The 20,790-nt window shown below is 36.6% G+C and overlaps 2 protein-coding genes across 2 annotated transcripts in view; one reads left to right on the top strand and one right to left on the bottom strand.

Annotated features, from left to right (window-relative positions):
• The window catches only part of LOC138932653 (uncharacterized), a 14,294-nt gene extending 2,385 nt beyond the window's left edge, over positions 1 to 11,909 (top strand). The window contains exons 2-3 of the mRNA XM_070294715.1: positions 8,369 to 8,578; positions 10,725 to 11,909. Coding sequence (XP_070150816.1) covers positions 8,369 to 8,578; positions 10,725 to 11,442 — 928 coding nt within the window. The 3' untranslated portion in view covers positions 11,443 to 11,909. The remainder of the gene's footprint in view (positions 1 to 8,368; positions 8,579 to 10,724) is intronic.
• Positions 1 to 20,790, bottom strand: part of LOC138932651 (unconventional myosin-Ie) — a 39,705-nt gene that overhangs the window by 16,880 nt on the left and 2,035 nt on the right. The window contains exons 2-10 of the mRNA XM_070294711.1: positions 14,689 to 14,814; positions 14,453 to 14,542; positions 14,241 to 14,335; positions 13,985 to 14,162; positions 13,738 to 13,900; positions 13,537 to 13,644; positions 13,217 to 13,345; positions 12,751 to 12,947; positions 12,128 to 12,295 (exon numbers count right to left, since the gene is read on the bottom strand). Of these exons, the coding sequence (XP_070150812.1) occupies positions 12,128 to 12,295; positions 12,751 to 12,947; positions 13,217 to 13,345; positions 13,537 to 13,644; positions 13,738 to 13,900; positions 13,985 to 14,162; positions 14,241 to 14,335; positions 14,453 to 14,542; positions 14,689 to 14,814 (1,254 nt within the window). The remainder of the gene's footprint in view (positions 1 to 12,127; positions 12,296 to 12,750; positions 12,948 to 13,216; positions 13,346 to 13,536; positions 13,645 to 13,737; positions 13,901 to 13,984; positions 14,163 to 14,240; positions 14,336 to 14,452; positions 14,543 to 14,688; positions 14,815 to 20,790) is intronic.

Here is a 20,790-nt window from a genome sequence, read left to right as displayed (position 1 = left end):
AAGCAGTGGTATCAACGCAGAGTACTCATCGCCCCAAAAGTTCCTCCTTAGGGAAGAATGTCGCACTTTATCCTCACTTTCGACGGGATAAAGGAAAATAGAGCACGAGATGACTCTTCGATTCGCGCGCGAGTAAAAAGTGCGGAGTTACATAAAGGCTCAATTAAGCGTACTGTTCGTTTCGTGTCCGCTGCGGGACAATCATGATCGGCTACGACCGCGTTTTAACGCGGCGATCATTTCCTTCCTCCGCGACGAACGGAACGAGAGAAAAGGCGCGGCGCTCTGATTGCAGTTTTTTTTTCTATCTTTTTTTTCAGCGAATGGCACGTAACACTTTTTTATTTTAATATGCCACGCGGCGAAACCGTTTAATAATCCCATACAGCACCGAAAGATTGCAGAAACGTTGCATAGACCTTGCATTGAAACATTGTAATATTGCATGGAAATTGCGAAATGTTTCTGCAATGTTACTGCAAGTCTGCGGCAACGTTGAAATGTCCGCCCTTAGAAATATTACAATGTAATATTACAGTAATGTTACGGTGCAATGTATTTGTAATATTGAAATGCGTTGCTACAAATATGCAGAACGCTTTAAATTTGATAGATAAACTTTGAAAATATATAAAGACATCCAAGAGAAATAAGAAAAAAAGATTGTGAATTTACGCAATTACGAGTTTTTTCTCTCTTGGATGTCTTTATATTATTCTCGAAGTTTATTTATTAAAATCTGAAATATCGTGCATATTAAAAAATTATTATCAAATTTTTGGTTTTATATAGGAATGTAAACTATTTAACAATTTCCTGTTATCTAGTTAACATCGCTATTTTATAAATAATTTATAAGTTTAAAAAAATAGTAATGATTAAATAATTTCATTCATAAAAGTTAAAATTTTACTTATATAGATATTAGACTCTATTTTACATCTTAAGTAGACGAATTAGGTTAACGAATAATTTTAACTTTTTTGGATATTTATGTATCCGATTACTGAACAATCAATTCAATATCTGAATTCCCTGTGTTGGGATTGTATCGGATAAATTAAACTCATAAAAATAGTTATATCTTTAATCTTATTAGATGCTCTTTGCAAGCTTTATGTAATCATCGTGACTGAAACTTAAATGCGAGATAGATAACGCAACGCGCGCCGCATAGCGGTAAACAAACGAACTAACGATTACCGAAAACTGTTTTTTGCAATGTTTTTAAAATGTTGCTGTAACATTCTAAAATATTACAATTATATGTTCCAATAATGTCTCAATAATATTACATTGCAACTTGCAAGATTGTAATATTACTGCAATGTATTGTAATTGCAATGTTCTATGCTGTATGGGATAGTTGCCAGTTATCGCCTTCATACAAGCGAGTATTCTACTTCAGCGTTGCAAAATTCTTTCTCCTCGGGATCGAGCGGATGAAGAGCGGAGGAAACAACAACGATATTGTTTCTTTCTTAGTTTCAAGGATCTACGAATGATTAATCTAGATGAGAACGCATAACTTGGATACGTAGAAGTCGTATCTCTCTCTCTCTCTCTCTCTCTCTCTCTCTCTCTCTCTCTCTCTCTCTCTTTGTCTCATGAAATCGCTAAAGGACATACTTGAACAACGTCCCGGGGGGGGGGGGGGGCCCAGCCTCCGGGCCTTGACCACAAGACTCTCACTTTCCATTCAGGTGTGAATTTAATTGCTGCATCTCTCTCTGCTTTCCTGGTAACACCTTGTGGCACGAGGTTCGATGGTCGGCGAACGATAACGCGCGATCGAGAGATCCTCGTCGAGTATTTACGTAAGAATGTAAGCAAGTGCCCGTAAGTGTGGCGTGGGAGTCGACCAGTTCGCATGCAACCGCCGGCAACGTTTCCTCGACTTTCTAAGTTCCGATATGGCGCGTTAGCTCTCGTTGACCATTGCCAGGTTGTCTTCGTTATCACGTGCGATCGAAAGTCATTCGATGGTTGAATCAATAGCCAATCTCGAATATTATTTCAAATATAGGCCACTGTCTGGGGGAATCCTCTCTTATGTCGTCGCAAAAGATATTTCTTTTACAAACGTCGTTTTATACCTTTTATCGATGTAAGGGAAAGCGAACAACGATGACAACGCGAAAGGAAAGAGAAAAAAAACTTTCATTCGTCTCGCTGCGATGATGATCGCGCGCGGCGATTACGAATACTAATTAATATAGTGAAATCGGCACGCGTCATCGATTTCGTTCTCTTACGTCTTGATTCCTTTATTTAACGAGCGTGAACTCCTTGGATTTATATCGTAGACATAATATACGCGATATTGCGATTACGGGCATAATAAATTTTCCATCATGTGAACCGAACAATACGCCGGTTAATTAAAAATTTGCCGGTATAATATCCAATGCACGCGGGTCGCTGTTCCCGATGTGAAATCTAACGATTACTTTCGTAATAAGTATCTACAAGGGATAGCATTGCATACCATATAATAGATAAATTCGTGAAGGTTGTCAGAATATGACGGAGAGAAGAAATATCTTCTTTTTGTTTTCCTTATTCATCTTGCGTGATACTTTTCAAGCGTGTAGGTAAATATATTCCTTGTTAGATATCTCTACGGAATCGATCGGACTTATTGATACGGAATAAATTTACGCGCGGATATGTAACTCGTATTGGCGATTATTTATTTATAGAATACCCGCTTGCATTCACGAGCACACGGAGGCTGCGACAATAAATTCTCCACGTCCTACTTCGCTACCGTTTCGTCTTCATTCGTTCTACATACACCCTATAGAACGTGCGACGCCTTTCAAGACGACGAATCGATTGTAAATACGCGCATCGATTTTTTACTCTTTGCGCTACATTATTACAGCATTTCAATTTGATCTCGCGGATACGCGAGGAACGAATGGTCTTTCATTATGGTGTGTTTTGCGGCGAGCATTCATTAATCAGAACTGAAAGCGCGACAATGAATAGAGAAATAACTTTACGAATTTCTTTCATGTCCTATTTTAACGAATAAAGTCACTCTCTCTCTCTCTCTCTCTCTCTCGCTCGCTGGCTTTATATATCTATATATATATAGAGCGACGTATAAATTTATATCATTCCATTTACGCAATACGTTGCGATCGATTCAAGATTTGCAAATTGTCTTTTCAAGTCGAATCGGCAGAATTTCTATAGTAAAAGTTTCTACCATTAATTAAAGATAGAAACTTGTTGAATCCTCGCTCTTTAAAAATTTCTCAAAGTGATTTTATTCATGATATCCGATATTCGAAGAAAATCAAGAAACATTATTTGCCACTTTGTTCTTTTTTTTTTCAAGGAAATTCCGAAGACGTTCTTTATTGACGATTAAGGGAAACTTTATACCGATTAACGCAAACCGCGCGATCTTGATTATTCTCCGACCGCAAGAAATTAGTCGAGAAACCTGATCGAGTCTGTAACTTTCTCGAAAATTAAGCATATTTACTCGCAAAGCCACTTTGCGTCTTCGCAAGATGTAGGAAATGAAGTAACGATAAATTGCAATTACAAATGTAAATACATTTACGCAGAATCACACGAATTGGATGACAAGTTGTCCTCGATATTTGGCTAAAAATTCAACGACAGATTAAATTACAAAGATATTCGGAGAATCATTAAATATGTGTGTGTTGAAAAGCCTTGATTATCTAACCAGTTGATTTAAATAGTATTCTCGGCTCGCATAGATTACGTAAACGGTGTAAAAGGAAAAAATCGATATAGAAAGAAAACTCAGTGCAATACGCAATTGATGACGTCGGCACGAAAAATGTCAAGCGATTCGGTAAGCGCAACTGGTGAGAATTGCCAGAGAGCCGCCGCCTGACAGGTCGCTTGACAGATCGACTCCACGTGGAGTCGCACGCTCCGCTTCGCCCAGCGTTAGCCCGGCACGTTCACCGGGGCAACGATTGCACTTGCACTTTTTAAGAGAACCTGTTCACCGGCGAGAGGTGGGTGAACCACACCTATCTGGCGACGTGAATCAACCAAGTAGATCTCGCGCGAGGAGAGAGCGCGCGGGGACTCCCCGTTATTTTGCCGAGCGTGAACGGTAACGCGAAATTATAGACGTCGTGCGAGAGAATTTTGTCGTTCTGTTGTGTATACAGGGTGGGGCATTTATATTGAGACACTTAAATATCTAAAAAATAAAGCAAGATAGAAAGAAATGTTTCAGACAAAAGTTGTTCGGTTCTAAGGGAATCATAAGCCATTAATTTGGGTGGAGGCGCTTCGGAGATTTCAACGTCAATTTTGTTTTATTTTCTTTACACCAACTGATGTCTCTTATTTTTTGAGATTAAAATATAAAGGTAACATTATTACAAAATAAATAATTTTATGAGATATTTCATAGTTTATGTAAAATTATGTCGAAATAAAGTATAAAATAACTATTAAAGTTTTGGCCATCATACCTCTATAACTTTTTATGCAGAATATTGTAAAGAATCGACTTATGTGAAAAAATTGGGATGTTTCCATTTAAAAAAACAAGATTGACATTGAAATCTCCGAAACACCTCCACCCAAAGTCAAACTAATGGCCCCATCTTATGACCCCCTTAGAACCGAACAACTTTTGTCTAAAACATTTCTTTCTATCTAGCTTTATTTTTTAGATATTTAGGTGTCTCAATATAAATGCCCCATCCTGTATATCGTGTATAATAATGTAGCCTATTTCGCGAAACCGATATATTTAACGCGGTTCTTTTTCTAGTCACATTTTCTTTGCATATTTTGAGATATAGGTTTTGCGGGAAATCATTAATTTGAATGAATTATTTAATATTTATTAGAGATTGTTACACTTATCAAAGAGATATTTGTTTTGAAATATTAGATTTTTGTTTAAAACTTGTTACTTAATTGTGTGTAAAATGTAATTTAAAAAGCAATTCGATCTCTTAAAGATCCTTTTAAAAAAACATTTATATTCTTGGCTAGCAAAATTAATAGCTAATTAGATTCTTTTTGTAACTATTTGTGGCATTTTTTTATCCCATGCGTGCAAATTATTTGATCGATCCGTCATCGACATGTTACCGCTCAATCGTTCGATAATTATTTCCGCTATTAATTTTCTATAAAAAGCACTCCGCTATGGATCATTGATTCTTTTAATAAATTTCTCTAATGGGAGACGATATAAAATACCAGTAGGAGAAAGTAATGAACAAAATGGAAAAAGTTTCCGACAATGAGAATGGAAAAAGTTTTACTTATTATTCGGCTGGCAAACGAATACTTTCACGACCGAGAGAAAAAAAAAAAGAAAAGAAAATAAATTTACTTGCTCATTAAGGGGAACATTGTCTTTATATTACAAATTGTCAAAAATACGAGGATTGAAAAAATAAATTCGAGAAAATTCTGTCTGATCTTATGTGAAGAAAATTACACAAAGTATACCTTCGCGATATTATCTATAATTCGATCGATAGAGGGCGCGAAAGTATGTGATAATAAATTCCACAGGATGGCGAGCGAGCCACCCTTGATGATTCGAAATGCGTTTCATTTCGTTTCCTGCACCGATACTAGAGTAGAAAGGAGATTTTGCGTTTAGATGAAACCGCACGCGAAAACAATCGCACATGGCCTGCGTCGATGAGGTTAGGGCAGCCACCGCCCGTCTGAAACTTCCAGGCTCACCGTGGAATCTCACGAAAGCGGCCTTTTCCTCGGCCTACTCACGCACTCGTATTTCTCTCAAATGTTTTTCAAAAGATATCTCTGAAAGAAAAAGATTCGCTCTTTGGAGATTGACGGAAAAGACATAAACATCTCCGGAATTGTACCAATTACGTGTCAAACGTTATACGAGAAAGGAGAGACACTTGACGCAAGTTTTTCACCTCGTTCTCGGCGCAAGGTGAGTGCGAGAAAATAATCTCCCGATCCCGTTCAATTATTGCGCCATCAGAGCAAAGAGCTGGATGCTTATTGGAACGTATCGTCGTGCTAGCGGCGGACAATTATCATTTCGCGGCTAAACTGGTGGAATTTATATCGCAGGAACGGCGATATGAGATTTCATCCGTCTCGTTTCAATCTTATAAGCCAACTTGGGCTTACAGTCCGTAATAGTGTAGCGATAGTGATATATTTTTGCCACACAACATACGTATAATTTTATATCCTTGAAGATCTACGAAATCACAATTTTGATTATGAGATGATGTTCTTAAATAATCTTAAAGAGAAGCAATATTAATCATGAAATTGCAATACTTTTATTTTGTACTTTATCAAAATTATGAAAAAGATTTGTACAAATTCGTTATTTTCATGCCAAAAATTCTTTTGGTTGTTTTTTACTAACAAGAATCTGAAAATGATTTTTTATATGGCATAGAAGTGAACACAATTGTTATACTAAATATTGTAGCACATTATAGATATATCATCGAAATATTCTAATTTTCAAATATTTACGATGTCCTATAATTATTATAATGTATAAATTTATAAGCGATGTTTCTTCCAAAGATGACAACTTTTTATATCTTTTAGAAACAAGCTTCAATACTAAAGAGAAGATTGCAAATAGGTCAAGAGGGCATATTAGGAACTCGCATGCAAAATTTGAAGTCAATCCGTCGAACGTAGCTCGAGTTTTCATGCACATCGTACATGAAAACATAAATCTCCAAATATTCGCCTAACCTCCAAAAAAAATTTTTTTTAAGCTAAACATTTTTATTTAAATAGTTAATGATATTGTATTAGTATTGTAAAAAAATTAAAAATCTTTATCTAATCGTTGCGCTGCAAAAAAATCTAGAAAATGTATTTATTTTTCAAAGATTCAAATTACCCATTTGAATTTTTGGAGGTTAGGCGAATATTTGGAGATTTATGTTTTCATGTACGGTGTGCATGAAAACTCGAGCTACGTTCGACGGATTGACTTCAAATTTTGCATGCGAGTTCCTAATAAGATTCCACTTCTACTAACATAGCCTTTTTTAAATCAGATTTCCCATTTTTTTTTGTTATAAATGAAAAAAGATGGACTTAAAAAAAAACTTTTTTCAACACGCCGCCATTTTTTTATTTTTGAAAATTTTGGAAAAACGCTTGCATAACGGATAGCTATTAAGATATTTAATAAAGAAAGTTTGTATTTTTTATTTTGAATATGATCTGCGAACGTTTTCATGCACACCGTGCAGCCATTTAAAATTTGGAAGAGCTCTGCAAATATTCCCATAACTATAGAAAAAAAATTTTTTATAAACTAAAAATTTTCATTTAAGTAGTTGATAATATTGTATTAATATTGTAAAAAAATTAAACATTTTTATCAAGTCGTTGCTCTGCAAAAATTTAGAAAACGTACTCATTTTTCAAGATTTCAAACAGGTGTGCCCCCTTAAGGCAGACTAGTCAGAGACTCGCTAAGAATTCTTCTAAAATTATGTTGAAAATCTCTGTCGTAGAAAAGCCTGAATTCATTTCCTCGGTGTTGGATATAAAATAGGCGCAAATTCCGATCGTTTCGTTAACGAATCGCTGCTCGATCGCCTTTTCTTGGCTCCCTGGCTGTCTTCCAAAGGAATTCGCGAGCGTTTCGGCGCTTTATCAGCAACGCGATTCTAGGAAACTTATCAAAAAAATTGTAGGACCGTTCGGCTCATTATTGTACAGTGATCATCTTTGTACGCGTTCTCGTAGCTTACGTAAGGAAAATAAGAGAAATTGTATCATTTTGTTGTTGAACTGGGATCGGGGTTCGGGTCCGCGCACGTAAAACTTTCACCACGTTTATTACTAACGGGCCCGTTACGTCGACGCATGTCGGCATCGCCCCGTTATCTTGTCGTGCACGGCTTTTTGGCGGTTAAGAAAACGCCTCGTGAAATCGTCCGAGGTCTACCTACTCCGACTCTCGAAAGAATAACGCGCTCTCGCGTAACCGGCGTGATTACGGAAATTCGGTCGCTGTCTCGCGCAACGAAACGACTAATCGCACGTTATTAATCCTTTCCGGCCTAGCAATTTCAATCAGAGTCACATGCCTCGTGCCTTACGTAAAGTTCACTAACACAGCTAGAAAAACAGTCCCTTCAATTTCTCTTCGACGATCGAACCACGATCTTTGATTATAGAAGCAAACGGAGTGTGTAAAAATTATTAATAAAATATTTTAATTATTATTAAATAATATTATAATTATTAATAAAAATTATTAATAAATAAGAATACTAAGCCTAAAAAAATCTTTTTATATATATAGAATATATTATAGAATTTTATAAAATCGGATAAGTAATAATGGGAAAGAAATTTTTTTTTGCAGAATGTCGCGGAGGATCAATGTCTGCGCCACCGTGTTGCTCGTCCTGCTCGAATTGACCATGTCGGCTATGGTCCTGCCGAGGCCGCCCTCGTCGCATCCTAATCACATCCGTCAGGATCAGGACTTGTCGGCGCGCAAAGCGCTCGAGGGCAAGTCCCTTCACGGTATCCCCGCGCGAGACGTCAACATAGATAGACCCGAGGACTACAGGTATTACTATCGATACTCGTTCTTAAACCGGCCTTCTTTTTGAAGTGCCTCTCTTTTTTCATACCGCTGACCGGTATCGATATTATATGCCGCTGCTATACGCTCCATGACAATTCACTTTCGTTCGCTCGGAACCTTAGAACTAGTTTGAAATAATCCGATGAATAGTTGTTGATTGTTATCGCAAACTCGAGCGTTCTACCTCGGGACGATGACGCCTCGTTGCAAAATATACTTTTAAGAGAGATCGCGTGATGTAGATATGTTATAAAAGATGGCTTTAAAAGATCTCCCTTTCGCGTATTGTATCAAATTTTATCTAATGTTATATTATATTCTATTATGTATAATGTTAAGTTATATTTTAATTCATCTCTTTTTTTATTAATATATTTAATTTTGTTAATATACAGGATGTTTTAAATCGGATCAATGAAACTTCAGGATTTTATAGGAAATTAAATTTAGAACAAAAAAGTTTCCATAAATATAGGTCCGAAAACTCTTCGTTGAAAAATTATAGCTAATAAACTTCGAAAAATCATGTTTTCTGATGATTTTTAAAAATAACCTCAAAACCCTTCACTCATTTGAAAAAAATAACAAAATAAATCTGATGGGTAATTAAATAACAAATTATTGTAAATTACACCAATTTCATTTAATTCTGATAGACCATAGGTATATTATATATATAGATATCTTACTTTATGTATCTTACTGTCTGCCAAGATAATAAGATACTTTTCTCCCTCGTGCATGTGCAATAGCGCATTCCTTCTGACAGCCGAGAGAATAACCTATCGCTAACGAGAAAATAACCTCTTTTATTTTATGTAGAAGATATCGCGTTTAATAAAAATACAATACATTTAATTTCTCGCGCTTGTTAATTCTTAAATTTTTGCGAATGCAAAATCCAAGTCCTTATAAACGATGTGCGTCCGCCGAAAGAAACATACAAATGCGCATGCGCAAGGGAGGGAAATCTGCTATTTATCTTGGCAAACGCGACTCCAAGGCAAAGATGACACAAAGTTCTATCTGTATGTATATAATATATCTACGGATAAGACGTTCAAAAGAAAATAAACTCAAAACAACGAAAAAAGAAGAAACTTCAACTGAAAACAAAATCACTTTTTGATGGTCTTTGTGTAAACACTATATTCGTAGTGCAAACATTGCAAATGCAAACCTAAAAATGTTTTTGTTAAATTTTGATCATAACTAATTACCTATAGAGAGTTTATTAGTTATAACTTTTTAACGAAACATTTCCGGATCTATGTTTATCAGAACTTTTTTGTTCCAAACTCAATCTTTTTTAAGAAGTATCATTAGCCTGACCTAAAACACCTTGTATATGTATATTAATAGTTCAGACCAACATCTTGATGTGTTATTCCATTGTACTCTAACGGCTTTTCTTCGGGAAACTCTCTTGACTGACTCACCGCGATTAGGAAACGATATTTGCTCCGAGGCCTCGTGATTCTAAACTGCTCGAACAAAAGCGGAAAATCCCGCTCGTTCTTTCTCACCGCCAGAAAGCGGCCCAATTAGCGGCGAATGAAAAGCCGTCTTCGTTTGTCGGTGCACGAGAAACGTGAGAAACTCGACCGAGAGTAATTACTCCTGTGTAATTTCAACGATGGTAGATTTACGCGCTCGCGATACGTATCTTTGAAGCATCGATACCTGAAAAGAGGGCGGAAGAGGAGAAGAGTAATCGACGAAAGCAAAGTACCAAGCGCCATGATGACTGGCCCAAGCCTTCGATTGTCTCGATCCTTTTCTCGCGCGGCCGCAATGATCGCTGCGGTTTAATAATCGCGAATATCCGTGAAGAGGAGAGAAGCATTTCTGAACAATGACATCTGCAATATCGTGAAAATGGCGTAACGGTCATGGACCGCGGCTTCAAAAGCAATCTTCCGTTCGCGATGTTTATCTTACCGCTAATATCGGATTAGCTTCGATGATATACTTTAATCCGTTATTCGTACTATATATTTACGATTGATCTTCTGATGTCTGAGAAACGCTTTATCCGCTTGTATCCGACTATTTATAATACCGGAAAGTCGCGCAATTATTATGCGGAAACATGAAAATTCAATTCCTTTCTCTCTTGCCTTGGTAGATTCGTCGAGATCGAGCTGCGAAACGCGGACGAGATGGACGCGGCGAATCTGCAGGGTCTCGTGCACGCGATGCTGAATCAGCAGCAAACCAGCGAGCAGTCGCAAATACCGAGCGATCCCGGCTATCCGAATCCCGAGGTAATCCCAAACTCGATCCTCGGCGTGCGCGATATGGGACTGAGTCCCAACTATCGGTTGGACACCTTCGACGACGACAAACGGGTCCTATTGAGAGCATCGCCGAAACTACAGAGCTTCGACGAGAAGCTATATTATTTGAAGAGTGGTCGTCCCAGAGTCTACGTAAACGTTCGCGGACACAGTGGCTCCTTTCGCAAGGAGACGACCTTGACGGCAACCCCGAGCGAAGGCGCGGTGGGATACCTAAGGGTGACACGACCATTCGAGAGGCAGACCGACTGGAAGACGCGAGACAGGAAAGCAAGACCTCCCAAAAAGTTCGATCGTCACGTCGACGGTATCGTTTCGTCCAAGAGCCAGGAGGTAGGTAAGGTGAACGATCAAGAGTTGTTATACGAACGAGCGGACGATCCATCGACCACGGAGAATTCCATGGTCACGTCCAGCGAACTGCCCAAACAGATACCCGCGCCGCCAAGCAAGATCCGGACTCTGATGGCACAGACCACACCTGTGCAAAGGTACGCGTTCAGAAGGACGGATATTTTACCGGGATATAGCTTCATCGAGGAATAATTGGAATGAAAACTGGCGCGAAATTGATTTCTTCGCGAAGAATGCGGATGCATCTCTCGTGTTTAGAAGTTATAAAGTACAAAAAGATACGACCAAAAAGAATGGCAGAGAAATTTTATTATGAAGTAATTATTCACGTACCGCTAGTTTTATAAAGAGCGCTGATAATTATTTTTCCGAGGTTTCTTTTCGTCTTTTACATAATAATTAAATTAAAATTGTAAATCCGATATATTTTCCAAGTGGCACGAAACCTTGGAAACCTTGATGAGGGCCAGCTGTGATTGCACGAAAAAACATTATCTTGCCTCGGCGAGATTCTAACGTTATTAAATTTGACGTCGAGTCGTCGGCCTTAAGAGTTTAATTTATATACCGGGTTTGAGAGACTTACGGTGTATACATATATAAAAATACAATAATATCGTTATTTATACAGATTAATATATGCTTGTAATATATATATATAAATAATTGTCTAATATAGAATTAAGATAATAGAGTATATATAAAATATATTAACCTGTAACGATAAGCGAGAAAGTATACGCATGCTGATAAAACATTTTTACTTTCTCCTATTCTTTGGCAATTGAATTTTTATTTTTAAAGAAAAGAGATATGATGAAACGCTAGATATATTGTAGTGTAAATTAGAAAGAAAACTATATCAATAGAAGCTTACCTGCTCTGCCTTTAACGTGAGCTCGATGAAGATCTGTTGTAATTTTTCGTTGACGAAATTGATGCAGAACTGCTCGAAGCCGTTCTTCTCAAAGATCTCGAAGCCATATATGTCTAAAATCCCGATCTCGTATCCGTCCGTATTTGTCTCCATAGCGAAATTGACTTTCTGCAAAATCGTCAATTAAGATGATCTAAGCGTCTTTTATAAATTTTTACAATAATTTTTTTTAATGAGAAAAAAAGTTACCGACGTGAAAACGTACATATCAAATGTATTTTTGTTAAAAAAAGTCAATTCGCTTTTCTTTTTATGAAAGAAAAGATTTGTACGCTCTAATTATCTTTCATAAAAGATTATCTTCCATAAATACTATAATTATTGAAAATATCGTTTTTATATTTATCTCTGTCAAATGAAACGTGACGATTAATGTAAAACACCCCATATAGTACAGCATAGAACATTGCAGCAACGTTGCAGCAATATTGCAGCAAGATGGCTACAATGTTGCTGCAATGTTGCTGCAACGTTCTGTGCTGTATGGGACATTTCTCCGTGTCACGTGTAACATCGAATCTTTTGAATGAATTTTGGAGTTTCGGATGAATGCTCCGTCACACCTTAACTAGATAGTCGAAAAGCCTAGTGTAGATATCCTTTGCTAAGGCATCCCTCGTATAAAGCGCCTGTTCTACATTTAGCGTCACATCCACGCTCTCAGATTGACTCCCCCATTTCGATTCGAATTCTCGAGAAATCAGCTTGTGCGATAGCTGTTCTGCCGAAATTCCAAAGAGATAGGCAGGAAATTCGAGAACTGAAAATATATTTATATACGGTTAGGAGAGAAATTTTTCCGACACAAATGTAAATATTAATAACACGTATATCTATATTATTAAAATTAATTTATCTTGGACCAACTGATAAGACACAATAGATTGTAGATAGATTAGTCATACGACTTTATATACATATGGATAGATAAAGCTAGATATTAATAATATAATATATATATATATATAAGTTATATATAATTAATCATTGTTGTTTTTTTATTTCTTGATAGATAGATAGATGTCTTACATTGCTTATCGGCTATTTGCGAATAATTGCCGTTCTCAGCAAACTGTATATTTCCTACGTGAAGTATCCCAGCTACCAATCTGAATATATCTATCACTTCTGTCTCCTTTATATCCATAACGCCCAACGCTGTAAACGATATATGATTATTAAATAACAGGTAAGATCTATTGTTAATTTCTTAAAAACAAAAAATTTGTTAAGAACAAAAAAAGATAAGAAAATGTATTAGAATAATCGTAAACGTTAAATTATTAGTCATTCAATTGCACAAAATTTAATTAATAGATCGTGAGATATGATTTAATCATCCTACATACCTCTAAGGGTTTCTTGAAAATCCCGCGCATCGTTCGTGCCATCCACCCTATGATTGCCACCGTAATTCAGATATTGATAATAATCGAGATCCGTTAATCCAAACTCCGCTATAAAATTTAAACGTTTTATTATTATTCTCCGCACTTAATTTCACCCCTTTTCACGTCAGATATACTTTTATTCGTCGATTATTTACTCACCTTTCATCTCCTGATTGGCGCCTGTCGCCAGCTGATAAAATATATGGAAATTTCGCTCGCCGGGATTGTGACAAGTCACTCTCGACTTTTCCAAAAGAAAATTTGAGATCTTGCCACCATTCGGCTGACCGCCCGAACCGAACTGCATCTCAACGTATTTTCCCTAAAAATGTGTCGAGTATTTTTTTTTTATCGCGCTTTCGTTCACGAAATAGCGAAATCGGTGAAAATTAGTATCGATACGTACAAATCTACTACTGTTATTATTTCTCATGGTCTTCGCGTTGCCGAAGGCTTCCAAAAGCGGGTTTGATTCCAGGATCACGTCCTTTACCTTCTGTACCTTGCCGCCGCCACCGCTCACCCTTGCCACATAAGACATTATGTATTTTGCGGCAACCGTTTTTCCAGCGCCAGACTCACCACTGCGAAGTAAATATTTAGAACACGTATTTTTTTTTCATAATCTTACATAAAGTAGTTTTATTGCAAATATCGTTTACCTTATTATGACGCATTGACTTTCGTTATCAATCAGCATGTTTCTATACATTTCGTCGGCCAATCCATAGATGTGCGGTGGATTTTCGTACGGCGCCTAAATAACAATGATAATTACTTTATTGCGGACGCGCAATAATTCTATTCTTTTAGAAAAGATCAAGCGACACAAAAATTTTCATGATATGAGCAATGACAGCATTTTTGCACTCACTGCGCCTTGATATATCTCGATCTCCTTCTCTCCGAAATACGGCATCTGCTTGAACGGATTGACCGATACCAATACGGGTCCGATACATGTCTGACAGAGAACGGTTAAGAAGCGAATCATTTGCCAAGTCTAATTAGATTATCGTGATACGCGGCCCGGAATTTGTGCAAATTCTCTGCACAAGAGACAATTCTCTGAGAGTACGCAAATCGAATAAATAGAGCGAAAAAGGATACAAATATATAATCGTCCATGTATCTCTTTTTGAGATTCTCGATGATGGCATCCTCGTTGATCTTGGGCAGGAGGACCATATCGTCCACCCCGGAAATTTTGACATTTTGACTCTGCCAATGGTACACCTAAAATTGGATTTAAATTAATTGGATATGCGAATTATAAATTTACGTTGTTACAAAGTCAATGAAAAGTTTATTAATTACTAGGGTGTGTACTTCCTGGGGAAAAAAAAAAAAATGGAAAATCTGGAATTCTCAGGGAATTTTTATTTGTATCTGGGAATTCTCATCGAATTTTATTAGGACTCAAGGAATTTAAAAAAAAATTCTTTCTTTGATAATTTTGCCTTTATACCATAAGCAGTAGGCAATCTGCAAAATTGTGAATTGTGTGTTTAAAATATATTATAAATATATATCTATCTCTATTTATATATTTAATGTCTTAACAAAATATTGAATATGCAATACATTTTTTTATTTTTATTTTTAGTAATAAAGAATGAAAATATTATACAAGTTGAAAATTTTTATTTTAACGAAAGCTATTCAGTTTTTTTTTTTTTTCAGTATACTTGTAAATCTAGTACTTGAAACTTGAAGTAGTTTTTCCTTCGTATGAGTGAAAAATATTAGAAAACGCTTACATTAAAAAAAAAAAAAAAAAAAAAAAAAAACAGAAAATTGCACCAAAAAAATTTGTAAAATATTTTCTTCGTCTGGAATTTTGAACAAAAATACCTGGAAAATAAGATTTTTTTTTTTTTTTTTTTTTTTACAAGATTTAAGCAGACACCCTGAATTACGAATGAAATGACACGCGAGGAATTGGCGAACGCCATTCACAAATCCAATTACTGATTTTCTGTATCGTGAATATCGCAAGCGTGCTTTATTCATTCCGACATTTCACGGATCGCCCGATTTATCGATCGCTTCCGTTCTTCTTTTAGCAGAGGTTCAACATGCGCTTTTACAAAGCCCTTTTATCGCAATGTGACTTATAATAGGCGTTATGCTTAACGCATTATTTATATACATATAGCGATTTTTATAAATAGACTTGACATATTAAAGCAAAACTCGATGTCGTGCACTCTATGCCCCAGAAATGCTTTCTAAAAATTTTTATCCCATATAAAAGTATAATCCTTATTAAAGTATTTGTACATTTATTTATTTTGCATCAATTCGTAAAAAAAAAAAAAATCGACATTTTTTTCTCATAGAGTCTTCTCGTGTTTCTTTTGCTCTATTTTATTCAATAAAACAACTTTTGTATCGTCTTCCTCTCTCTCTCTCTCTCTCTCTCTTTGTGTGTGTGATTACGTAAGCGATTTGCATACGCGATGAATAAAGGACACAGTGCCTCGAGTGAGAACTGGTTGTACGAAAAAACAGCCTGAGAATGGAAATTTGACGTGTGAAAGAGAAGGAAAGGAGCATTCTCGGTTGCATATGCTACGGCGTCGGGAAATGTGAGAGAAATCGAAGTCAGCATATACGGGGACTTCCGGTCGGGTGATTCTCTTTCGACGACATCCATATAAAGGAGAGAATCCGAATATAGTGCAACGTAAGACAACGTTCTTCCGTGAATCTTCCCTCCCTTTTGATCGAGCTATCAATCTTAATTGCATTTTAAACGAGATTTATATAATCCATCGTATGGAAAGTCGGTCAAAGTCAATTAACGGATTAATTAATACAAGCGATGCGTATATTGATTACAGACTTTATAAATTATATAAAGCTGTACATATATGTATATTTTATATTGCGAGAATAGATCGGCTAACATTTTTAACTTTAGAAAATTAAAGTAGGAAAAGATAGATTCCCTTCCCTCTTATTCCCTCTCTAGGGATCGTATCATCGATCGTGCTATATGTCATTGCATCGTTGACATTTCGGTACAACGAGATCGATGTGTATACTGGCAGAGCCAATTTGCGCAGATGCAACACGCGAACGGATTCACAAACAGACTATGACAGCTGAAAAAGTCAGAGAAAGGGAATGTGTGAGAGAGAGAGAGAAAGACATCGATCAGTATAGAAAGCGGGAACAGCATTCGCAGAAACCGACAAAATTTGTCCAGATGAACCAGATGTCCCAGTTTCAATGATGTACAAATTTCGTTAATGCCGTTTAAAGCGATCGGTCATCAGGCTCCTCGATCGACGGAGAGGGCTATTGCGGAGCCGATTAATTATATGACTGATGGGGCTACTGACCGCGCGCCATCGATCGCATAACGTTCCCTCTTGTTGTACGACGCGTGCCGTACCAGAGAGAGAGAGAGAGAGAGAGAGAGAGAGAGAGAGAGAGAGAGAGAGAGAGAGAGAGAGAGAGCAGAGAGGATGATTTCACGGCTTCCGCCGCAATGAAACTGTCTGTTCGTTCACCGCAGTTCCGCTGCGGTCGACGAGATATCATTCTTGCCGTATATTTCTCTTGAAAAGAGAAGAGACTTGTCGCATTGTATGATTTTGATTCTCCACAAAAGAGAGATTTCATCCATCTATAATATTTTGAATAATTAAAAATCGTTACGATCTAAATTATTATAAATTTCTATTCCGATACTCTTTGTGTGACTCTTTTATTTTATAGATTTTTTTTTTTTTTTTTTTTTTTTTTTCGTTTGGACTCCCGAGATGATAAATGCATTGAAAGAAGAAAAAATGGCGCTTGGGTCTGAAGGACTGTATGAAGAATGCACGATTGGTATGTATCGCGCGCTCTATTACGGTATTACGGATGGTGTCCCAGAATCAGATCGACGAACTTCACGTATCCTTATAAAGGACATCGAAACAAGCCAATTTTGCCAATAAATACGTAATTCCGTAAATGAGCCGTTTTGACACTAGAGAATCAAAGACTGACAAGGGACTATAACCCTCGCGAATCCGAAAATTCTGATTTTGAAACTTTACACACATATAGAGAGAGAGGAGTGGTGGGGGAGGGGGGTGGGGCGGGAGCGAGAGGGAGGAGGAAAGGGGGTAAATAGATAAATCTGAGAAATTTCCACGGGTGGCATCGCCCATCATATGTAGAGCGGCATTTTTGCTTTTCTCGAAAATTATTCGAAATATCCAACAATATTTTATACAAAAGTTTCATGGTAAAAACCATCACTATTTTAACCACATATTAATAAAATTTCGAAAAAATAATCTTTTAGTCGCAAAACGGTTCATTTGCGGACACGAGTTTATTGACAAAATTGGCTTGTTCCGGTATCCTTTGTAACTATCTGAAGTTCGTCGATTTAATTCTGAGACACCCTATATATTTCTTTTGACTGAAATGTTGCGTTGTTTCTAATCGATTTCTATTTCATCACACTTTGTTGATCCGTAGCGACGTTTAAACACATTCGTCTACGCAGAAAATTGCTCGTTGTCAGCCAGACGATAAGACAACCTCCTGTTATCGATAAGTCGACAAAATTGTGGGTAATCGATATCGATCAGATTGTATCACGAAACATTTATAAATATAATAGCACAGTGATCTTTTTAAATTTGATTTTGACATTTCGGATTAAAATTTCAAACTTTATCCATTAGAAATTTGACAAGGATTTTCGAGTACCATTCATACTGACGTATGAAAGAAAATGTCTCTTCTAAAGAAGACTCGAGAGCTGAGAGCGTTAGATCTAACTCATTAAAAATAGTCTCTCGGGAAGTAATCTCGTGACTCACGGCAGGTGGGAACGTCCATTGATAGAGAATGATACACCATGGAAATTTCTCAGAAGGATTATCTCATGGCATTGCGGAAAATGTGCGGAGTTGCGTTAGGATACGCCAACTTGCAATTCCTCGGACAATAAGACGCTATTTCGTGCACGGAAAGGTCTCGCGTCTTCTCTATCTCTCTCTCTCTCTTTCGGCCTTGTTACCACTCATCCTTCGAAGCTTATTAACGATGCCACGATTATAAGCACACGATGCAAGGACGCGCGCGTGTGTTATCATCTCGTTAGATTATATTTGTCCATATGTCCCTGATAAGGACGTGTTGGCGTTGCTTAACTTTCTGCGATAACGATCTTTCTCTTTTGCAAACGCCGCCGTAAAACGGTGATTATTCCGATCGATAGAGATGGAGCTACAACATTATGCCATTCGCCTTTAATTGATTAGGAATTGAAGCGGTCGATCTAATTATATTATTGCGCGATGCGTATCATTATAAGAAAAGAAGAGATAAGTTTTGCATAACTCTAGCATTATACAAGCGGGGTTGCGAAATTGGTAATTAAAAAATTTATAAATCATAAATCAATTTTTAAAATTAATTATTAATTATATTAAGCTTTGAGTTGAAATTCAAATTTGATTTATGAGTTATACAGACTTTAATTCATAATTCAAATTTGACTTGTGAATTATACATGCTTTAAATCACAAATCAAATTTGAATTATGAAGTAAAGCTTTAGTATAATTAATAATTGAAAATTGATTTATAAATTATTCCTGATTAAAAATTGATTTAATTATTTGTAATCTGATTACAAAATAGAATAGAAAAATCGATCTATCGCCCTTTGTGATAATTCTCTGAAAGATTTCACATTCTCTTCCCCATCGCGCGCTCCTTCAAAATAAATGTACTTATCGATCCATCGGGGTGATGGAACATCACCAAAGACCGTAGCAAGTCGTTTCTAACAGGATGTTCCATTAGATCGGTGTACGCAATGTGCATAACCGTAAAATTCTCGGCGCGTAATAACGGCCGTAGAGGTGTTCCCAGAAGGTACGAGAGAGAAAGGGGGGTTTCCATCGATACGCATACCTTATCGGGGAAGGCTTTAAGGCCGGTATTCATAGTCAGTTCTTATATTTAAGATCGTCTTAAGCACAATCTTAAGATGCCCTAAACCAATCATAGAGCCGTATTAGCATCTTAAGACATTACTTAAGACGGTCTTGAACTATGAATATTGGCCTAAGATACATTATTATACGCATCAATGACGATTTACATCGCTACTATCGCTCTGATTTCTCGCATAGACGCGATGCTCTATTCAGATAGCTGAAATTGAAGAGAATTTTGCCTCATGGATAACACTGTCGGATAATATTGTTCCATGGAAATCGTCATGAACATTAAGAGGAATCGCATTTACAATACGTTCAATGCATCCGGATTCTTGGCTTTATTCCTAATTATTATAATAAACGAGCAATAATTTTTGCGAGGAAATATGTACTAGATTTTTTTCGAATATATTTATGTTAAATGTAAACATTCGAAAATATATTGTATGGAAAATGGCTTTGTAAAAGGTCTTAGAACGTAACTAAATAATTATGGACGACATATTCAGCTGATGCACTTGCCTAGGTTATGCGTATGCTGGGCACGCAGTAGTTTCTTTGACCGTTCAAGCCGAATGAAGAGATCGCCCACGAGATGTCTACCTTATTCAGAAAAGTGAGGAACATCGCGTAGAAGAAAAGAAAAAGGCGCGAACTAGTTCAACGAACTTATTAAAGTCTATCGTGAGTCATTGTGAGGGGCGCACGTGAGGCAATGTCGTAATCCTGTTTTGTAAATTGATTAAGATGCGTGTGTATTGAATCGGGAATCGTCGCTTAGCAATTCTTCGACAAATATATTGTAACACAGCGTCAATTGTTTTTGCTTCGTTATATTATAGTGGAAGCTTTGTTTTTGCGACAAAATTTTATTTCCAATTTTTTATGTCAATGTGTTCCAAAATATCGAAAAATCACATTTTTTTTTATAATGTTCGTATGTATATGTGTGTATATACGGATTGACCGAAAATTCAAAAGTCTATAATTAAAAAACTGTTTGAGCTACTGCGTTGCAATTTGACACACAAATAAAGTAATACAACACTTTTATTTACTGTCATTTTTATAAAAATTCATACAGCGTTTTAAGCTTAGTTTCAATTTTTTGAAAAATGTCTGCGCATGCTCTAACTTTTAAATTTTGAAATATTGAGCTAAATTTTCTTTTAAATGGATAGAGTAGCATTAAAGGATGGTTGGTATTGAGTTTGGTGAGGATCGGTGAAAGGATTTATTTTTTATAAAAT

Source organism: Polyergus mexicanus, unplaced genomic scaffold (genome assembly GCF_030449975.1).
Source record: "Polyergus mexicanus isolate NDT 795.1 unplaced genomic scaffold, iyPolMexi1.0 SCAF_4, whole genome shotgun sequence".
NCBI lineage: Eukaryota > Metazoa > Arthropoda > Insecta > Hymenoptera > Formicidae > Polyergus > Polyergus mexicanus.
Note: the sequence above shows the minus strand (reverse complement) of the source record. Positions and strands in the feature narration are given on the sequence as shown.